The sequence below is a fragment of the Ursus americanus genome, chromosome 4 (genome assembly GCF_024610735.1).
Source record: "Ursus americanus isolate L20-20 chromosome 4, mUrsAme1.1.p, whole genome shotgun sequence".
In the NCBI taxonomy this organism is placed as follows: Eukaryota; Metazoa; Chordata; class Mammalia; order Carnivora; family Ursidae; genus Ursus; species Ursus americanus.
This window is the reverse complement of record NC_142130.1, coordinates 97,969,872-97,990,107: the sequence shown is the minus strand read 5'-3', so window position 1 is coordinate 97,990,107 and position 20,236 is coordinate 97,969,872. Positions and strand designations below refer to the sequence as shown.

The window sequence follows — 20,236 nt, the reverse complement described above, 5'->3', positions numbered from 1 at the left end:
CCTGCCCCCATCCCCCCAGCGCCCCCACCAGGCTCAGGAGGCCGTGAGCAGGACTGGCAAGGGGGGAAGGGGAGGCGGCTGAAAGGGCAGCCTGGCTCCACCCAGAGACAAGTGGCCAGACAGAGAAGGCCTGCCGCAGGGCTCTGTCCATGGGGTGCTCTGGTGCAGGGCGCAGGCTTTGGAGTTCCCGTGGGCTTGCTCAGTGACCACGTGCAAGCTGTCATTGGCGCACAGAGCGGACAGGCCGGTCAGCTCAGACCACCTTCTTTCACCTGTACTTCCTCCTGCCTGGACGTGAGGCTCCTCGTGAGGGCCCACAGAGCCTTCTCCAGGAGTGGGGTTGCCTTCTGAGGTGACGCTCACACACCAGGTCCCCTGTGACCACCAGAGATGGTTCACCACACTGGCCTCCAGTTTTCTTTTCCTCTGAAAAGCACACTCCACCAGAGATGGGCAGCAGTGCCCGAGCTTGGCTGGCTGAGCAGTAGCAGGGGAGGGACCAGGTCTATGGACTAGGGTATTGAGAAGGTGGACAGGCCCTTCTCAGACCCTAAGATAACGTGCCCATCCTTGTCACTGACCCCCACCTATGAGCGGCCCCCAGGGCCCCTCAATGTCCTGAGCACCCCCTCTTCCTTGTGTGCCCCTGGGCCCCTCAGTGTCCTGAATGGCCCTAGCTGTCCCCCACCTCCCCTCCCCTGGGTGCCTCTGGGTCCCTGAGCTGCCCCTGGTCCTACTTGCATCCCCTAGGCCCTTTGGTGTCCTGAGCACCTCTGACCCTGTAGTCCCCCTACCCCCATGTTGTCCTGAGCACCCCCGGGCCTGTATTTGCTGCCCCCCACCTCCCGGCCCTTTGGTGTCTTAAGCATGCCCCCCCCCCCCCGGGGTCCCTTGGTGCCCTGAGCATACCAAGCTCCCATGTGCACCTCGGGGAACCCTCCGTGCCCTGAGCTCCCCCTGGTATATTTGTCTCCCCACCCCTGGGCCCTTCAGTGTCTTGAGAGCCCCCGGGGTCCATTGGTGCCCTGAGCGCCCCCCACCCCGCTCCCGTGTGCACCCGCGAACCCCTCGGTGCCCTGAGCGGCCCCCGCTCCCCTGTGCACCATTGGGCACCTCGGTGCCTTGAGCGCCCCCTGCTACTGTATTTGCCGACCCCGCCCCCGGGCCCTTGGGTGTCCTGAGCGCCCCCAGGGTCCCTCGGTGCCCTGAGCGCCCCCCGCTCCGTGTGCACCCGCGGGGCCCTCTGGGCCCTGAGCGCCCCCGCTGTCGCGCCCGCCGGACGGCGCGGGCCCGCCCCGTGACGCATTTCCAACCACCAGGAACCTCGGCCCGGTCGAGCGCGCGCCCGACACCTCGGGGCGCGCGCATCGTGCACGCGCGCCATCACGTGACCTCACGGCAGCCAACCGGCGCACAGGGATTTGGGGGGCAAAGCGCGGCCCCGCGAGCAGTTGCGGCGGGAGAGCGGCGGGCCGAGAGCGTGACTCGCCCGCTCCGGCGCTGCCTGCTTCCCCGCCGCCGCTTCCCGCCGCCGCGCGCAGCCATGTCCGAGGAAAAGCCCAAGGTAAGGGCCGGCGGGCGCGGGCCGGGGCCCCTGGGTCGGCCCCGCGCCGTCTCCGCCGCTCCCCCGTCCCCACCCCCACCGCCCCGCCCCGGCCCGGTCCGCGCCCTCCGCCGCCTCGGGATGCGGAGGGATAGGCGGTGTTTGCGGGGCTTCCCCGCGCTCTTGGCCTCCCGCCCCTCCCCCCGCACGCCGCTCCCCTCCCCCTCCTGCCCGGCTCCGCCCCGCGGCGCGCCCCGCCCCGGCTCCGCCCTATCCCAGGCCCCGCCCCGGCCCCATACAGGGCCCGCCCCCCGCGGCGCGCCTCGCCCTATCCAGGCTCCGCCCTGACGGCCCGGGTCCCGCCCCTAGGCTAGGCCCCGCCCTGCCGCTCCCGGGAGCCCCGCTGGGACGGACCTAGGACGCAGCTGTGGGGGGCGCGCGGGTGTGAGGGACGGGGCACTTGGAGGGAGTGGGCAGGGCAGCCCCTGGCCGCACCCTCCCCGCCGAGGCTCTTCCTGCCGGGACCCGCTGTCTCCGGGACCCCCGGCTACCTCCAGAGTCACCCTCCGCCTTCCCCCACCGCGACCGTGTTCCGGGACCTCTCCCTAGCCTAGCCCTTGACCTCACTGCCCCTTTCTTTCCCGGGCCGCGCGTCTCCCAGACAGTTCTCGCTGAGACCTTCCCCTGCTGCTGCCCTTCCCGCCACCGGCGGTCCGCGCATCCGCCTGGCTGCGTCCGCACGAGCCCCCCTCGGTCCTCCTCGCAAGGCGCGGAGAGGGTGCACGCTGGGGACCTGCGGGAGCCCGCCCCAAGCCGGGTCCTGCAGCGCCCCCGGGGTGTGTGCGTAGCTCTCCACCACGTCCTCCAGTGTGCGCACCCCTCCCCATTGATTGCATCCCCATTGCTCTCTTCTGCGTGTGCGCCCAGCTCCCCATCACATCCTCCAGTGCGTGCGCACCCCCCCATTGCGCCCCCCCTTCCCCTCGCCCCCCATGTCTGTCCCCTGGATTTGTGCGCATCCAGCCTTTTTGGGCTCTCTGGTGTGGGCTTCTCACTTAGGTGCATGGCAGTCAGTTCTTAGCAAGGTCTGAGGTTATGTTCACTGCTCTTTAAAGACAGGTTTTTGAAGCTTTTGGTCCGCACTGTTGGGGTCTATTTTGTTATGCCTAAGTGGAAAATCAGTTGAGTAGGAGGCTTCACACGTAGGCGTCTTCTGATACTAGACATTGTACCCCTCTGCACTGAGACTGGAGCCCGATGTGCCCTCCGGGTGTGCCTGTGCACACAGGAGGCAGAGTGGGGTGGGACCCTAGGGAGCCCAGGGCACAGCCCCTGTGAGGCCTTTGCGGAAGCTTGTGCTCTGCCTGCTGTGATTTCAGAAAAGGCCATGCTGCAGCGCAGACTGCTCACGGTGGAATTGGAGCTGCCTTTGCTTCTCACCAGCCCGGCCTCTTGCACCAATTCACCATCTCAGGTCAATTGTTCATACTCGGGCAGATATAAATGCTTCTAGGGTTTTCTCCGTGGCTTCTTTTTCCCGAAGTTTCGATACAGTAAAATAGGAGCAGCGCTCCTGTCTTCAGTGTCCTCAGAGTTAAATGTTACGTGGTCAGTTTCCACGTGCCAGGTCAGTTGAACAAGCTTGTTTGCACTACTTCTGAACTGAGGAAAGGCTGTGCCTCCCGAGCCTGGACAGAGGGTAGGGGGTGCACTCGCGGGCCATCGTGCCGGTGGGAAGAAAATCTTGGGGGTCAGTTGGGAAAACAGTGTCTGCCTCCTTTGGATAGCTGATGCAGGGGGTGACCTTAGCAATTTGTGGTCATTGTTTCTTTGTTTTCTTTTACTCCTTATTCACCAGGGGTCCGGGACAGGCCATTTGTTCTTGGTGTCCTTCCCTAGGGAGAGGGGCTTGTGATGTTCCCTGTCCATGCCAGCCCCCAGCGACCTCCCTGAAGTTCTCCCGCTGCTTTTGTGGCCGGCCTGAGGCCACTGCCCTGTGTGTGTGTTTGCTCTGCGTTCTAGTCCTTGTATGTGTTTGTCTTGACACATTCATATCTTTTCGTTAAGAAAGCAAATGCATTGTCTATCTACATGCAAAAGGATGAAGTTGGACCAAATACAAAAACCAACTCAGATGGATCAGGGACCGAAATGTAAGACCTAAAACAGTAAAACTCTTAGGAGAGAGGGTAGGACGTTGGACTTGCAGTGGTCTCCTGGGTGGGACACCAGAGGCACGGGCAATGAGAGAGAACAGCAGCTGGACTACTGAAGAATGAAACATTTTGTGCATCAAGAGACACCGTCCACAGAAGCCACTCACAGACGGGAGAAGGTGTTTGCAAATCATGGGTCTGATCATGGATTAATATCCAGAATACGTAGGGCACTCCTCAAAGTCAAGAACAAAAAAGGGGGCGCCTGGGTGGCTCAGTCGTTAAGCATCTGCCTTCAGCTCAGGGCGTGATCCCAGAGTCCTGGGATCGAGCCCCACATCGGGCTCCTCTGCTGGGAGCCTGCTTCTTCCTCTTCCACTCCCCCTGCTTGTGTTCCCTCTCTCACTGGCTGTCTCTCTGTTAAATAAATTAAAAAAAAAAGAACAAAAAAGAACTTTATTCAGCAACGGGCAAGGCTTTCTCCAGAGCGGGTCCACCAGTGGCACCAAGCCCGTGGGATCTGCTCCGCATCACTAACAGAGAAGTGCAGATCAGAGCCACGGTGGTGGGGAGGGCTGCTCTCCGAGACCAGAAGCGCACACCGGTGGGCCTGCGCACTGTCGGCCGGAGCGCAGAACGGTGCAGCCCCTGGAGAATGAGTATGGGTGTTCCGACAAAAGTTAAAGATAGAATCACCATATGGAGCTGCACTCCTCCTTCTGGGTGTTTGCCCCAGGGAATGAAAGCAGGGTCTCCACCAGATGCTTGTTCCCCCGAGCTCACTGCAGCTACTCATTACAGCTGCTGTGTGGAAATAACCCACGTGTCCGTGGACAGATTAATGCAGAGGAGCGGACGTACAGAACGGGACCCACCCGCACAGCAGGAGGGAGTTACCAGGATAGCTGCTACACCGTGTGGGACCCTCGAGGACATCGTGGCGAGTGAAACAAGCAGGCCCCAGAAGGACAAACACTGTGATCCACTTTTATGAGATTTTATGAGGTGCCTGGGAGTCAAAATCATAGAGACGAAGAACTGGGGGCTGGGCAGAGGGGAGTTAGGGTTCAACGGGCACGGTTTCAGTCCCGCTCAACGAACAGCGTTCTCGAGCTGGATGTGGTGAAGGTTGTGGGACATTAGGTACGTATTTCATACCAACCGAAAGTGGGTTAGATGGTTGATTTTATATGTGTATTTTTAAAAAGATTTTACAAATTTGAGAGAGCGCGCGCATAAGCAGGGGAAGGAGCAGAGGGAGAGGGAGAAGCAGGCTCCCTGCTGAATGAGGAGCCCAGTGGGGACTTATTCCCAGCACCCCAGGATCATGACCCGTGCTGAAGGCAGATGCTTCCCTGTCTGAGCCGCCCAGGCGCCCCCGTTATGTGTCTTTTAACACAAAAAAATTGAAAAAAATTCGTATCTCTAAATGGATATAGGTGTGGTTGCCTGGATTGGATCCTGGAAGAGAAAAAGGACGTTAGTGGGGAAATGGGTGAAGCGTAGAAAAGCTTGGTGTCCCGTGGCTGGCGCAGCAGCAGTGCGGGCCCTCGGGTGCATGTGTGGAGTGTGGCGCGGGGAGCTTCACATGAGCGAAGCCTGGCGAGGGCGTGCACAGCTCCAGCTCTGTTCTGCCTGCTCCTTTTCTGTAAATGTACAGGTATTCCAAAATAAAACCTTTATTTGAAAAAAAAAAAAACCTAACAAATGCATCCTTCATCTCTGGGGAATGAACGCCCCAGCTCCACCCTGGCCTCGGGTCACTGAGCACCCCACGTGCAAGGCCCAATTGCCCACAGCGGAGTCCACGTTCCGGGGGGGGGCACCATCCGGTGTCTGCATGCCAGCCACGGCCACAGCGCACCCCAGCTGTTCTGCCTTCTGCCTTGCTGGGGTCCTGCCTCTGGGGCCGCTTCTTGCCGCGCCCTCCGTGTCCCCAGGAGCCCAGGTGCACGGCCCAGCAGGAGGGAAGGGGAAGCAGCCATGGGGGCGGTACAGATGGGCCCTGCGCAGAGGTCCGCCCACGCGGGTCCCCACCCTGCAGGCCCTGCGGGAGCAAGACCAGCGTGTGTGCAAACACGGTCTACATCAGACTCGATTTTCAAAAGGACTCGGGCCAGTTTTCTCATTTTGTTCAAGTAAAGGAGTCCTGTCTTCCCAGACAGTGCCAGATAAATGAGACGGCCCTGTGCCCACAGGACCCGCCGTGGGCTCGCCTCCCACGCCTCCCAGAAACCGGCTCGGGCCGAGGAGCACCACGCGGCCCGCTGCTCCCGGACATCAGCCTCTTGCTTCAGTTCCAGATGCGCTTGCAGGCGCTGAGAAGCCCCAATTCTGATTGCCCAGGAGCTCTGGGAAGGTCACATAGTGTGTAAAACTTGCTGCTTGGGTGGGAGGGCCTGAGAGGGCCCCGGCCGCGGCGCTGGTGGTCGTGAACGCGGCTTGTCCCATTTGTCTTCCCGTCCGTGTACGTGTGTGCAGCTGGGAGGGTGTGTTTGAAGGGTCATCTTAGAGCAAAGATGGGTTTTGGTGTTTTTCTATCGTCATTAAGCAGATTTTTTCCTTTGAATTCATGATCCGAAACATGCAGATCTGTGTTGTGCCCCCCCCCCCCCGCGTGCCTGACAGGTGCAAGCTGGAAGCGCCGTCTGTGTGAGGACGACGCAGCTGTGTGAGGGCTGCGGAGGGGTGTAGGAGTTGGTCGGCTTCAAAGCCTCACATCCCGCAGGTGCCCATAGACGGCCCACGAGGACGGTGGCCGTGTGGGGCCGGTGCTGAGACCCCATCTTGCCTGTGCTTGCAGGAGGGCGTGAAGACCGAGAACGACCACATCAACCTGAAGGTGGCGGGGCAGGACGGCTCCGTGGTGCAGTTCAAGATCAAGAGACACACGCCGCTGAGCAAGCTGATGAAGGCCTACTGCGAGAGGCAGGTGCGTCCACCCGCTGCCGGCACCTGTGCCTCTGAGATGCGCGGTGGCTCGGCGACAGCAGCCACGCCCAGCTGCCCCGGGCTCCGCCGTCCTGGAAGCGTGCGTGCATGCGTGTGCGTGAGCGTGCGTGCGTGAGCGTGTGTGCGTGTGTCTGCACGCCCCTCGGTGGCCGTTTCCTTCCACCAGATGATGGCGCATCGGCTCTTGTGTCCACAGCTGCGTCACACCACCTGGTCTTCTGCTGGACTCGGGTGTGTGTGGCCGTGTCCTCCGGGTGTGTGGGTTGCAGAGTAGTGGACACGTTCCTTCTTGCAGAGGCTGGAACACGTCCGTGGAGACACAGCCCTCCTCACAGTTCAGTTTGCAGAGAATGCTTGATTCTTCCCGTCGCTTCTCGGTGCTGCAGCCGTGGCCCGGGTCACCAGCGTCCTCCCGCGGTGGCTGACGAACCCGTCACTGTCATCAGTGTCTTACACACGTCGGTGCTTTGGACCTCGCTGTCCTTAGTTCTCATTCACACGCCAGGTCCCGAGTCCCTCCGTGTCCTTCCACGCAGTGGCTTGTCTCTGCATCGCCGTGGGGTGCGGGGGCGCAGGGGTGGGGGGGTGTGGGCTCCTGGGCCACGTCCTGCCCCGCTCTGCTCCAGGGCGCCCCGTTCCTCGTAGCGGGAGGCAGCCTTTGTCTGAATGCTTTGGAAATCCTGGTGGTTGGCTCGTTTGGTTCTTGGCTCTGACGACGCCGGCCTTGGGGGTTTCGTTGTTACAGGAACACTGGGAAAGCAGCGAGGCTTCTCACGTCCCTCCCGACCGGCAGCCCCTTCAACTGTTCCTCTTACTCTTTCTTGGTTCGTATGTTTCTGTTTCTTCATGTTTCGGGCTTTAGAGATGATTTTCCCTAAGAACGGTGGACATGGAGCTGTGTGACGCTGCCCTCCGTGCACGTTCCTGCCCTCGTGTTTCCAGGAGACGGATCGCTCTGGAATGTGCGGGCTTCTGCCGCGGCCGAGGAGGCGCACAGCGGACTGCCTCCCGTCGGGCTCCGTCTGCGTCGGGGTCTGTTGGCCGGTGGCGGTCGTGTGTGGTTTTCTGGGTGTTCACTGCGAATTCATCACCCGTCTTCTCCACCCGCCGCCCGGGGGGCACACCCCTGCCGCCCCCTCCCTCCCTGCCCCGCTGTACTGGTGGCATGACTGTCCTCAGAAAGCCACCTCAGAATCCTTCTGGAGACTTCTTTTGCCTCCGTCCCCTGTGTTCTCTGGATTAATCGTCCCGTTTCAGCGGGATGTGTCTTCCAGCATCCTGCTCTGCAAGGGTTTATAAACTGCAGCATCTTCGAGACATGCATGCCTGAAAGTGATTTACTTTGCATAAACTTTCACACTTGACCATTGGCTGCGTGTGTATTTCTACGTCGAAATTCAGTTTCTTTTCTTGGACTTCTCGCATCATCGTCATCTTCCAGTGTTGGTGTGGCAAGTTCAGTGACGTTCTGATGCTCTGTCCTTTGATGTAACCAGCTCTTCTCTGAGAGATTTTGGGACCTTATTCTGTGTCCTGAAACATCGCTCTCACGTGCTTTGAGGGGCGTGATTGTACCATTCACTTTTCTGGTTCGTTTTTTTCCCTTTCTTACTTACTTTACTTACTTAGTAATCTCTGTGCCTGTCGTGGGGTTCGAACTCACCACCCTGAGATCCAGAGTTGCGGGCTCCACTAACGGAGCCAGCCGGACGCCTCTCCGGCACTTTCCACATAGAAACTTTTTAGTGGAGGAAACCCAGCTTATGTTGGTTGATGACCGTGCCCGCTCTTGTCCCGTCCCCTGTGTTCGGAACACCCCTGTGCCTTGGAGTCCCTGTTCTGGACCTGTCACTCGGGGTCACTTCTGCCCACCTGGCATCGGGCTTGGTGGTTGTTGCTGTTGGTTTTCTTTCTGCGAGATTTTTTCAACTGTTTGTTTCCCCCTTATGTGGATAGTCCTGCTTCTGTCGTGATTTCTCATTTCCACACATTCTTCATTCCTTCTTGTCCTTTTTCCCAGTAGGAGCTGTCCTTGTTTTCTGCCTTCCTGAGGATTTGCGGGGTCTGTGTGTCCCCTGGCCCCTCCCTTCCCGTGCCTGCTGTTCCTTCCTTCCTCGTTGGTTGGATGGCTCGCACATTGGAGGCTTTCTTTCCACGTCCCCAAGTCCTTGGTTAACTGTTCATATCGAAGAATGAAGCCCAAAAAGCTGACGAAAAGCCGCATGCGTAGAGCCCGCAAACCACGGTGGAGTGGCCTGCCAGGATTGGTGGTTTGGATGGGGGGGTCATAGGTGTTGCAACCTGTGAGTCATTAAATTTCCCGAAAGTGGACCTCCCAGGCTCCTATCTGTGCCCTGGGCGGATGGGGAGATGTGGCCCGGCCGGGGGCTGGCTTCCAAGCTGGCTGCCGTCCCTTATCCCTGGTGTCCTGAGCCCAGGGCTCAGAGTCCACCTCTCCAGAAAGCAGACCTTTTCCCCGTGGGAGGGATAGTGCCTGGCCACTTGGGGCTGGGGGATGGACCCTGAGTTGGGGGTCTGATAGGACCTTTCTTATGTCAACTTTTGAGCAGCCATCCAAAACCGTCTATGTGCAGCCCCTCGGCCTCTGGGGCTCCAGGTCTTGTTACCCCCACCCCCACCCTGACCTTGGGGTCTAGTATCCACGGCCCTGCAGCTCCCAGCCGGCAGCGGTGTCCGCGTCTGCTGGTCCTTCTCCTCTCCTGTTCTCTTCGTCCCTGTGGTTTGTGCCTTAGTTTTTTGGTATCTTTTTAGGAGGGCACAGAGACACATGTTTTAATCCTGCCAGTTCCGTTTAAATGAAATCAGAACTGCTTTTTAAGAGGGGATGTTTGTCTCCCTGACCATGTTCGCCCTGCCCTCGGGACGCAGGAAGTCTGCACGCGCTCCTTCCTGGCCGGAGGACGCTCGGCCGCAGCCTCCCGCAGGCCCCCTGGACGGCGCTGCTTCCCACTCGCACGCAGTCCCAGGACCCAGGCCACGCTGTCACCTGGCGGCTTCTCTCTGGGGAGTTCTCAGGGGTGGTGGTGCCAACAGTGTGAAGTTCTTCTGCCTTCCGCAGGGAAGTGGGGGGTGGGGCAGGACCCCGGGGGCTGGAGGGTGTGAGAGCAGTGGCTTCAGGAAGTATCCGTGCTGGGCTTCACATGAAATGCATTGTAGGCCCGCTGGCCTGTTTTTATAATCATAAGTCTCTATGTTCAGAATTCTGATATTTTGAGATAAATGTTTTATTTTTTGGAATTAATGTGTTGTCTGGAAATACCTAATGCTAATTGGTTTTTCTTTTCAGGGCTTGTCAATGAGACAGATTAGATTCAGGTTTGATGGGCAGCCGATTAACGAAACAGACACCCCTGCACAGGTAGGAAAGCCCGGCGCGTGCGCGGAGGGGCTGCTGCGATCCGCGCCTGCCACCTGCCACGTGGGGTGCTCGCCCCTGAAAGCTCCTGAGGGGCGCTCACGTAGAGTCCTCGACATTCCCTAATGGTTTTAATTATTAGGTTATTTAATTCTTAAATTTGGAGTTCAGCTTTTCAAAGGAGACACATGCGCTTGGTCAGACTTCACCCTCTGTGCTGGGGGTGGGCAGCGGGTCCAGGGTCCCGGGCCAGGACCCCCGCTCCTGCCACCTCTCCCAGCGCCCGCCCCTCGTGTCTCGACACTGGATTTGCTGCTAAGTTGCTGGCCTGATTCTTGTGCCCTTTCGGTATTTATGCAGAGTGGGTGTGGGCGGGAGCCACAGGCACACACACCGGCGTCAGTCACGTGGGGCTTGCTCGCCGTCGCCCACCGCACAGCCGTCCGCGTACCGCACGTCACACTGCCGCGGAGGGGCTTCGGGCCTGGAGAGAGGAGGCGCAGTTCAGCGTGCTGCTGCCTTTCGTCAGCTGGGTGACCTTGTGAGCGAGAGCCACCGACCCTCTCGGAGTCTCCGTCTTCTCTGGAGAGTGGAGAGGATGCCTGTTGTCTGTCCTGCACAGCGTGGCGAGAATCAGTCGTGTCGGCTCACGTGACAGGACCGCACAGCGAGAGGCCGCGTGTGCCCGCTGTAGGAACGCTCACACCGCTCACACGGGCCGCTGGGCTGCGGGGGCTCTGGGGGCTGGGAGGCGGCCGGAGCGCCCTGGCTCTGCGGCCTGCCCGTCATTCTGGCTGCCGCTCAGGTGGTGTCCCAGCCCCGCTCTGCCAGCCTTCGGAGAGTGTCCCTGGGAAGCGTTACTGCTTCCAGCCTCGGTTGTCCCTGAGTGGGCAGAGATCAGGGTGATGTTTGCACACCCCCGTGCCAGGAAAGAAAAGCCGGAGGCAGGAAATGTTTGCACCGTCCCCACGCTGGGCTTGGAGGAGAGGGAGGGAGCGGAGTGGCAAAGCCAGCAGCGCTCCCTCGCTTCAGCAGATCCTCCTTGGTGACACGGCTTGCTTTGCAGTCCACGGGCATGACCCGCAGCACTTACTGTGGCGCCTGTGGTCCTGCTGGTCCAGGGAATCCACACTGCTCACTAGAAGCTCCTAAGTGGAATGGGATTTTGTTTCATGTTCAGTAAAAATTTTAGACACTTATTTTTTGATGAGACTTTTCTTTGTGAAGATTTTATTATTTTTTAAGCAATCCGTACATGCAGTGTGGGGCTTGAACTTACAACCCTGAGACCAGGAGCCCCATTCTCTACTGACTGAGCCAGGCAGGCACCCCCAGAGCCGTAGTTTTTCTATCAAAGTCCTTAGCTTTGAATATCCTTCTGTGAGTTCTGTGAGGAAGCTTGATGGGTGAACAGGGCTGATTGGAAATGCACAGCCGGGCATCTGTCCGCGCGCGGCACACACGCACAGCTGTGGTTGGGATGGTGTCCTCCAAGGGCAGGGAGACAGTGTGTCGACCCTGCGTGTTCGTGCCGGTGGGCATTTTGCATGCCTGGGATGGTGATGGGAAACTAACCACTTTCCCCTCTCTCACCGCGCGGCCCCGATGACCCCGTCAGCTGGAGATGGAGGACGAAGACACCATCGACGTGTTCCAGCAGCAGACGGGAGGCTCGCGGGAGAGCGGCTGTCTCTAAGGGCTCCACCTCTACAGGGACCGTCCCCACCGTGTCGTCGTCCTTGCATCTGCTGTTGAATAGTGAACAAGTGACCGTGCCCATCGCGAAGGCGTCTGCGGAAACCCGAGGACAGTCACCAAAATTACTTCCCTCTCTGACGTTTTGCAAGGGGGACTCAGAACTCTGCAGGGGGGAGCCCACAGCTGGAATTGGGCCAGTCACACTTGTCTTTGTTGGGGTGAAATGAGTTGTGAGGGTTTTTGGGGTTGTTTTTGCTTTCAATTTTGTTTTTTCTCCCCTCTGACTTTGCCCCCAAACTTGTGGTCTGAATGTCCACTTTTAGTCTAGATAGGGATCTGACCCCAGGGGTTGACACCCCCACCCCACTACTTATTCCAGTTGAGAGCTCACAGCACCACAGTGGGGGTGCTTCTGTTGGACACATTTTGGGGGCGGTTGGGGGATGGGAGACCAACTTTCACTATTTTATATAGGCACAGGTTTTTAAAATGCTAAATACTGCATTTCAGGATATGGTAAAGTTGAAGGGAAAATACTGGAATGCTTTTTAAAGGTGAAAAGGAAAATAAACAGGTCCTTCAGTAACATGGCCCTGGACATCAGCACCCACTGCCTGGCGCCTGGGGCCGCGGCACAGGCAAAGTGTGGGGCCGCAGAAACAGGCCTTTCCCCTTAACAGAGAAGGCAATCCCCATGTGTCTCACTTGGTCATAGTGCCGTGGCCTCAGATTTCTGCTCCTCTGAGTAATTATGGTCTCTCTATAAAAAAGCAAGATTCAGTATTGCTGAATTTGCACTTGTTTTTGTGTGAAAGACCTGCTTCAAAGTGTTACCCACAGAGCCCAGGGAAAGGTGACTCCATGTCGCCCTCACGGACTTGGGCTGTGCTGCTTTCCAAATAGGTAAGGGGCTTACGCTTTAGTATGTGATTTCGGTTCTGTGAGATGTTTTGGGATCTGTTCCAATTAAACTGATAGCTTTCCTCCTGTCTTTGTGTACGGACCCACTGCTGCCTTGTTCTAGTCACAGAGCGTGACCGTGACTGTCATCTCCTGCTTGCCTGAAATCTTGCTGAAGGTGTTTGCATTTCCTTTATGTCTTGCTGTTTGGGCGTGGGTGGGATGTCTGCTGGCTCTGTTCTGTTTATTCACCAATTTGTACATTATTTGTTGTCCTTTGCTACTGTAAACAGTAAATATAGTTTGGTATTCTGTCTCTGGGCTTGTATTAAATACTGCATTTGGCCGTGGGGCCACACTGTCACAGTACCGTATCCGTACAGACTGTTCAGTGAAGCCACTGACATTTTAAGGCTAGCCGGGGAAAGTGAGTGTTCACCTGCTGGCTGCCCTCTGCACCCTGGCAGGTGACACATGCCAGTCCGGGCTTTTCTGTCTGCTCCTCATGAGCTCTCCCAGCCTTCGGCTGAACCGACATCATGACACCTCTCCTCTCCTGGGTGTCATCTGTAAAGGGATGTTAGATTTTGGAGGCCGACGAACGTGGACATTAGTCTGGGCTTCTCTAGGTTTTTGGTGTTTGAAGATAAGACTATTTTCCTTTGTGCAGTGGATGGCCTACTCACTTATCTGAAAACATAGTGTTGGACTCCATTTTTGTATGCCTCTACCCTTTTGTGTGCGTACTTGGGAGGCTCGCTTCCATTGTGAAATTTCATTCAGTTCAGCACACGCTGATTGCCACGCTCAGGCACTTGAGCTGCATCCATGAACAAATGAGACGAAAACTCCTTGCCTCGTGGATGTGTTTTCTGGTTGTAGGAGGCAGATAGTAACAAGCCAATTATGTTATGCTAGATTATACAGAACGTCATATAGTAAATTCTGTACAAGAGGTAGGGTGTAGGTAGGATGTAATGTTGTGTAGGTAAAAACTTTTTTTTTTTAAGATTTTATTTATTTACTTGCGGGGGGCGGGGGAAGCACAGGCAGGGGGAGCAGCAGAGGGAGAGGGAGAAGCAGGCTCCCCGCTGAGCAGGGATCCCAGGACTCCGGAATCATGACCTGAGCCACCCAGGTGCCCCCAAACTTTTTAAAGGTGTATAAGTCTTCCCATGGCAGAGCCACAAAGTACTAAATGTATTTACTTTCTTTGAAGTCCGTAAGAATGGGGTTATGAGAAGCATAAATAGATCACCAAATCACAGTGGGTCAAATGGGAATAGAACCACCATAATAATATGAAAAAAGGACTATTTATCCCGATACACATTACACAATTGTGGAGAAGCCAGGGAAGCAAGGAGCCTGAGAGGGTGCCTGGAGGATGATGGCAGTCCCTCCTGAAGCAGCGGCCAGGTGCACCAATCTGAGTGAGGCCACGGCCTCAGGCTGGAGCGGGTCGGTGGGTGCAGGTGGGCAGACGGCTGGGTCTTCCTCCTTGGCTCCCACAGGCCTCCCTGGAGCTCTGCCCTTCATGGACGCTGAGGTCTTATGAAACCCGAGTTCCTGTGGGGCCACGCTGATGCAGAGGAAAACCACCTCAATCACCAATCTTTTTCAGACCTAAAGACTGTCTGAAGGTGGTCAGAAGCACACAAATGCCTTCTTCATGGATCTCCTTGCTTTAACTGCAGTTGGGCCTGAAAGACCCTGAAACGGCCCTGTGCCACGTGTGTATTTGAACCTACAGGTGGGATCTTCAGTTTTTATTCACTGTCTCATGGGAGGGTACATTTAAAAACACACACCCTTAGTGAAGTCTGCTCAGCCAGCAGTCTGCCTGCCCTGCCACAGTCCCCGCCCCGGGACCACCCTCTGTCCCCATCTTCCATCCCGATCCCGGCCCCGTCCGGTCCCCCAGGCCGCCATCCTCCTCTCCGCCCTCGCCCGAGTCCCGTCCCCCGCCCGGTCCTTTAATCGGACCCTCCTGAAGCACGGCCAGTATGATGTAACAGGCGGTGAATACATACTCCTCTCCGGGCGCCCGCGGCTCCGGGATTTTCTGGAAGACCCGGGCCCTACAGGAATTAGGATTGTCTTAAGCGGCATTAACCCACAAAGTGGCTGACAGGCCCTGGCGGAGGTTAGGGACTTGGGGAACCTGCGGCCAGGACGCTCCGGCCGCCACAGCTGCGCTGCTCCCCGCCCCCGGCAACCGCCCCACTGCGCAGGCGCGCCCCGCGCCCCGGAAGGGTTTCCGTGTCCCGGCGGCGACCCGGAAGCACCCCTGCGGCGGGCGGGAGGGATCTGCGCTTAGGAGGGGAGGTCGTACCGCACAGCTGTTGCCCGGACGATGGCCGGGACGGCGCTCAAGAGGCTGATGGCCGAGTACAAACGTGAGTGCGGGCCCGCGCCCCTCCTCCCAATGTGGTCCCCGCCCCCGCGCCCCTCGTCGGTGGACCCTGTGTCCCGCACCCCCGCGTCCCCCGGGCCCTTCCTCCCGCCCTCACCCGACCCCCCGCCCCCTCCTCCCGCCCTAACCCCTCACCCTGCATCTGTCGGCCCCCGCATCCCCTCCTCCCTCCCTACACCTGACTCTGAGCCCCCTCCTCCAACCCTAATCCCTGACCCCGCGCCCCGACCCCGTCCTCCCGCCCTAACTCGGCGCCCCCTGGCCCCGCGCCCCCTTCTCCTGCCCTCACCCCTGACCCCGCGCCCTCTCCTCCCGCCCTAACCCCTGACCCTGCATCTCCCAGCCCCCGCACCCCCTCCTCCCTCCCTAACCCCTGACCCCGAGCCCCCTCCTCCAACCCTAACCCCTGACCCCGCGCCCCGACCCCGTCCTCCCGCCCTGACTCCGCGCCCGCCGACCCCACGCCCCCTTCTTCTGCCCTCACCCCTGACGCCGCGCCCCCTCCTCCCTCCCTAACCCCTGACCTCGCACCCCCGACCCCTTCCTCCCGCCCTAATCCCTGACCCTGCATCTCCCGACCCTCGCACCCCCTCCTACCTCCTTAACCCCAGACCCCGCGCCCTCTCTTCCAACCCTAACCCCTGATCCTGCGCCTCCCGACCCCGCACCCCCTCCTCCCGCCCTAACCCCCGGCCCCGCGCCCTCTCCTACAGCCCTAGTCCGTGACCGTGGCCCCGCAGGCTGGGCGCGGCCTGAGTTGGTGGAGATGTGGAAGTTGTGGACTCCTAAACCACGTGCCCGCCTGTTGGCGACTAGAGCAGGGAGCTTCTGGTAAATCGTGGGTCGTCCCGAGTCTCTGGTGCGGTCCTCTGCCGGCCGGCCACCTGCTTCTGCGTGTGTGAACAAGCTTGTACCGAGCGCTCTTGGAAAAGAGGACGTTCAGGAGCGCGCCTGTGTGTGTCTCTGGCTCCTGTAATTCGGAGCCTTGCACACAGGTGTGGGGGAGCGGGGAAAACCCAATTGGCCCGCTGAGAAGTTCAAACCAAAACTGAAGCCAGAGAAAGCGCCTTGTGATGCGTTTGAGGTGAAAGGTCAGATTTTGGCTTCTCTTTACTAAGGGAACAGGTTTTGAGTCGTTCCCCCTGTCATTCTTCCTAGGGTGGTGTTCAGAAAACCTCAGTGCTGGGGCGCCTGGGTGGCACAGCGGTTAAGCGTCTGCCTTTGGCTCAGGGCGTGATCCCAGCGTTATGGGATCCAGCCCCACGTCAGGCTCCTCCGCTATGAGCCTGCTTCTTCCTCTCCCACTCCCCCTGCTTGTGTTCCCTCTCTCACTGGCTGTCTCTATCTCTGTCTAATAAATAAATAAAAAATCTTTAAAAAAAAAAAGAAAACCTCAGTGCTTTCCGAGCCAGGAAAATGTTGTAATATTTGGGGAGAGCAAAGTGAGAAGCAAAAACCTAGGAACATTCCATGCCCTGCCTTTTCCGAGCAGAATGCTCCTTCGGAAGAGTTGCCAGGAGGAGGCATGGCTGAAGTGGGTGTGGGTTTTTTTTTTTTTTTTTAAGATTTTATTTATTTGACAGAGAGAGAGACAGTCAGCCAGAGAGGGGGAACGCAAGCAGGGGGAGCAGGAGAGGAAGAAGCAGGCTCCCAGAGGAGGAGCCCGATATGGGGCTTGATCCCAGGACCCTGGGATCACGCCCTGAGCCAAAGGCAGATGCTTAACGACTGAGCCACTCAGGCTCAGTGTTGAACCGTTGAACCGTTCTGAGCGGCTGGTGGACACAGTGGTAGTCTGCTTGTGGCAGAGAGCAGGGCCTCCACGGCCAGTCAGGGTTCAGCTGCTGCTTCTTAGAAGCTCTCTGCCCACCTTGGCCTTGACCACCATGGCCTTGACTCTTTGCTCCTCTGGGAAGAGTCACGCTTTTCAGGACACCTGTTAGGTAGCGCTCGATTCTCTAGGCTGTTATTGTTATGATGACATAGAGGATACTTTCAGAAGGAGGTTGGAAATAAACCAGAGTAATTGGTAAATATGCACAGAGCTCAGTCTCCTAACCAGCTGGCCCTCAGGGAGAGTCCAGGAGCGGTGCAGACGTGGGCTCCCTAGAATAGATGTTTACATACTGAGCTACCGGCTGCCCCAAGTGTTGTTTTAAGCCTTTGAGTTTGTGGTGACAGCGGTAGAAAATGAATACAGTATGTCACCAAGGGGAGTTCAGTTGTTGCTGTATCTTAGAAACATCATAAAATTCCAGTTAGTGACCCTTATCTTCTGTGAGTTAGCATCCAGTTTGTCTTACCACATTTTAAGGTGGCACATCCATTGTAAAGGTGGACTTTATGGAAACAACTTCTCTGTGAAATGGGGTTTCAGTAGGTTATTGGGGTGGGGTTCAGGCATACTTTTGCATATTTGGGAATAGTCCCAGAACTGCAGAAATCTAGAGGTGGTGGAACCTTGGATACGCTTCTGTTCAGCCCCTGGTTTTTCACATTTTGCAGGAAATTGAATAACAGAGGCAAAATGATTTGCCTAGGTTCTTACAGCCAGGAGAAAGGAGAGTCAGAAGAAGAACCCAGATATTGTATTTTTTGAAATACTTTTAAAATTTATTTTATTTATTTTTTTAAAGTAGGTTCCACACCCAGCATGATCAAGACTTGAGCTGAGATCAAGACTTAACCGACTGAGCCACCCAGGCACCCAGAACCCATACGTTTTAAATGGGTATCTTTTTGATGTTTTATTGCCGCACATCCAGCCTTTCTAAGAAGTGTCAAACAGAGACTTAGGTATTGGGTTTTGGGAGTTGTCTTAATAAAGTAGCACAGGCTGAGTGGCTTCACAAAACAGAAATTTGTTCTATCACTGTTCTGGAGACCCGAAGGCCCAAATCAGGATGTTGGCAGGGCCACACTCTGTAGGCTTCAGGGAAGAGTCCTTGCCTCTTGCAGCTTCTGCCGGTTGCCAGGAATTCTTGCTGTTCCTTGGCTTGTGGCAGCATAACTCACGTCTCTGCTCATCTTTGCTTGGCCGTCTTCCCCCTTAGGGAGATGCCAGTCATTGGTCTAGGACCCACTGTAATCCAGTGTGACCCCACTCTTAACAGGATTACATCAGCAGACAAGGTTTCGTTCACAGAGTCTGGGGGACATACTCAGCCTAGCACAGTATAAGAACCGGAAGCTTGAATGTTGAGGATTGAGCGCCTGCTCTTCCTACACCAGAGCTGCCCCCAAGTCCCCATGTGTCCATGGCTGACAGCCACCTTCTTCCATGTTTTTGGGTTCAGAACCTTAGATTCGCCCTTGATGACTCCCTTTGTTTTCTGTTTATGTGGAACCTGTTGTCCTACCTTCAGACATTATCTGGAGTCCCACGCTGGTCCAAGCCACTCACTGGTGGCCTGGATTACCGCCAGGACAGTCCTGACAGGTCTGCTCTTGCCTTGCTTTGTTGTGTTCTCAGCACAGTTAAAAGAGAATCCCCTTAAAGCTCGTCAGTTCACGTCACTCTGCCTGGGACCCTCTGTTGCCATAAGAACCAAAGTCCTTGCACTGACCCCTGCCTCTCTAACTTCTTCTGACCCTTGCGCCCTCAGCCCCACTGGCTGCGTCATAGGCACACTTCTCCCCCGGGTGTCAGCACTCCCTTCCCCTGGATACCCTCATTGCTGGTGCCCTGTTTCCCTGCAGAAGCCTTCCCTGGACCCCTGGACTTTGTCTGTCCCTCTGGTCACCGTCCTCTTGCCCTGGCAATATCCTTCTTAAGCTTTTCAAAACACTTCTGTATTGTGAAGTGTATTGTATATGTAAAGGGAAATGTGTCTATTCACATGAAAAGTAAAATGAACATCTGTACACATGGCACCCAACCCAAGAAATGGAACATTAGCAGTAACTGGAAATCTTTGTGCCCCTTCCCTCTACCCCTGCCCCTTACTGCCGCTGAAGTCTGATTCCTTTCCTTTTCTTTGTAGTTTTACAGCTTAATGTACTCACAAACACCATATAGTTTATTTCTGCCTGTTGTACTTAATAATTTAGATGGAATCACACAGTGTGTGTTCTGAGAACTTTTGCTGAGCACTGATTCTGAGATTTATGCCTATCATAGCATACAGCTGTGGTTCATTTTCACTGCCGAGTAGTATTCTAGTTTATGAATAAGCCAAAATTTATCCAGTACAGCATGGATGGGCATTTAAGTTGTTTCGTTTTTGATTATTATACATCTGATGCTGCTGTGGACATTGCTGGTGCATTTGTGCAAGGCCTGTATCTGGGGTGTAATACAGTCATGGAGCACTCCCGTAATCCACGTTCCTGGCTTGTGTCGGGCTGCCTCCCGCCAGACTGCCTCCCTGTGTGCTTGTCCCCGTGCGCATTGCCTTGAATGTTCACTGATGCCTTGGTGTTGGGCACAGGCTATGTTCACCAACCTGATGGTGAGACGTGGTTCCTTGTGGTTTTAATTGTGTGTTGTGATTAAAGTTGAGCATTCTGTCACGTTTGTAGGTGGCTTATGTGTTTTCCCTTGTGAAATGTCTGTTTGTGTCTTTTACCAAATTTCCATAGGGTGGTTTGTCCTTTTTTTACTGATCTGTAGGTGTTCTTTGCATATTCTCTCTTCCTTTATATATCCCTAATCCACTGTTGGTTATATATGTTGTAAGTGTTTTATCTGTTTGTTCTTTGTCTTTTCACCCTTTGCGGTGTCTTTTTTTCCCAGCCATCTTTTTTTTTTTTTTTAAAGCAGTTTTGTGAAGGTTTAACTTATATATAATAAGTTAATATACTTAAAGTGTACAGTGTGATGGAATTTGGTGGATGAACACCCCTGTGAAGCCGTTGCCACAGTCAGGATGAGGGGCATAACCACTGCCCACTGAAGTCTCCTCCTGATGCTGGAATGCAGCCGTCCTCTGCCTTCCTGTGCCCCCAGATCCTGGGCAACGACCCGCTGATCTGCTCTGAGTCACCGTAGATTGTTCAGTCTTTTCTTCGGTCAGGACTCTGATCCAGTGTGATTGTGTCGCCATCTGTCCTCCGAGTTGTTGCCTTTCTGCTGCAGAGTAACACTGTACTGTACGCGCAGACCAGAGCATGTTCGTGCATTCACCTGTTGGTGGACCTTTGGGTGGTTTCTAGTTCTTGGTTAATACAAAGAAACCTTCAGCAAGCATTGGTGT

At 56.3% G+C, this 20,236-nt stretch overlaps 2 protein-coding genes across 3 annotated transcripts in view; both read left to right on the top strand.

The window, feature by feature from the left end:
- Nucleotides 1-1,406: 1,406 nt before the first annotated feature.
- Nucleotides 1,407-12,941, top strand: SUMO3 (small ubiquitin like modifier 3). The gene is made up of 4 exons (XM_045776954.2): nt 1,407-1,564; nt 6,503-6,631; nt 9,959-10,030; nt 11,646-12,941. The coding sequence occupies exons 1-4, from the start codon at nt 1,544-1,546 to the stop codon at nt 11,721-11,723; spliced, it is 300 nt and encodes a 99-aa protein (XP_045632910.1). The 5' UTR covers nt 1,407-1,543; the 3' UTR covers nt 11,724-12,941.
- Nucleotides 12,942-14,889: 1,948 nt separating this feature from the next.
- The window catches only part of UBE2G2 (ubiquitin conjugating enzyme E2 G2), a 37,281-nt gene continuing 31,934 nt past the window's right edge, over nt 14,890-20,236 (top strand). For both annotated transcript variants that reach the window (XM_087861851.1, XM_087861850.1), the window contains exon 1: nt 14,890-15,024. In XM_087861851.1, the coding sequence (XP_087717977.1) occupies nt 14,982-15,024 (43 nt within the window). In that variant the 5' untranslated portion in view covers nt 14,890-14,981. The remainder of the gene's footprint in view (nt 15,025-20,236) is intronic.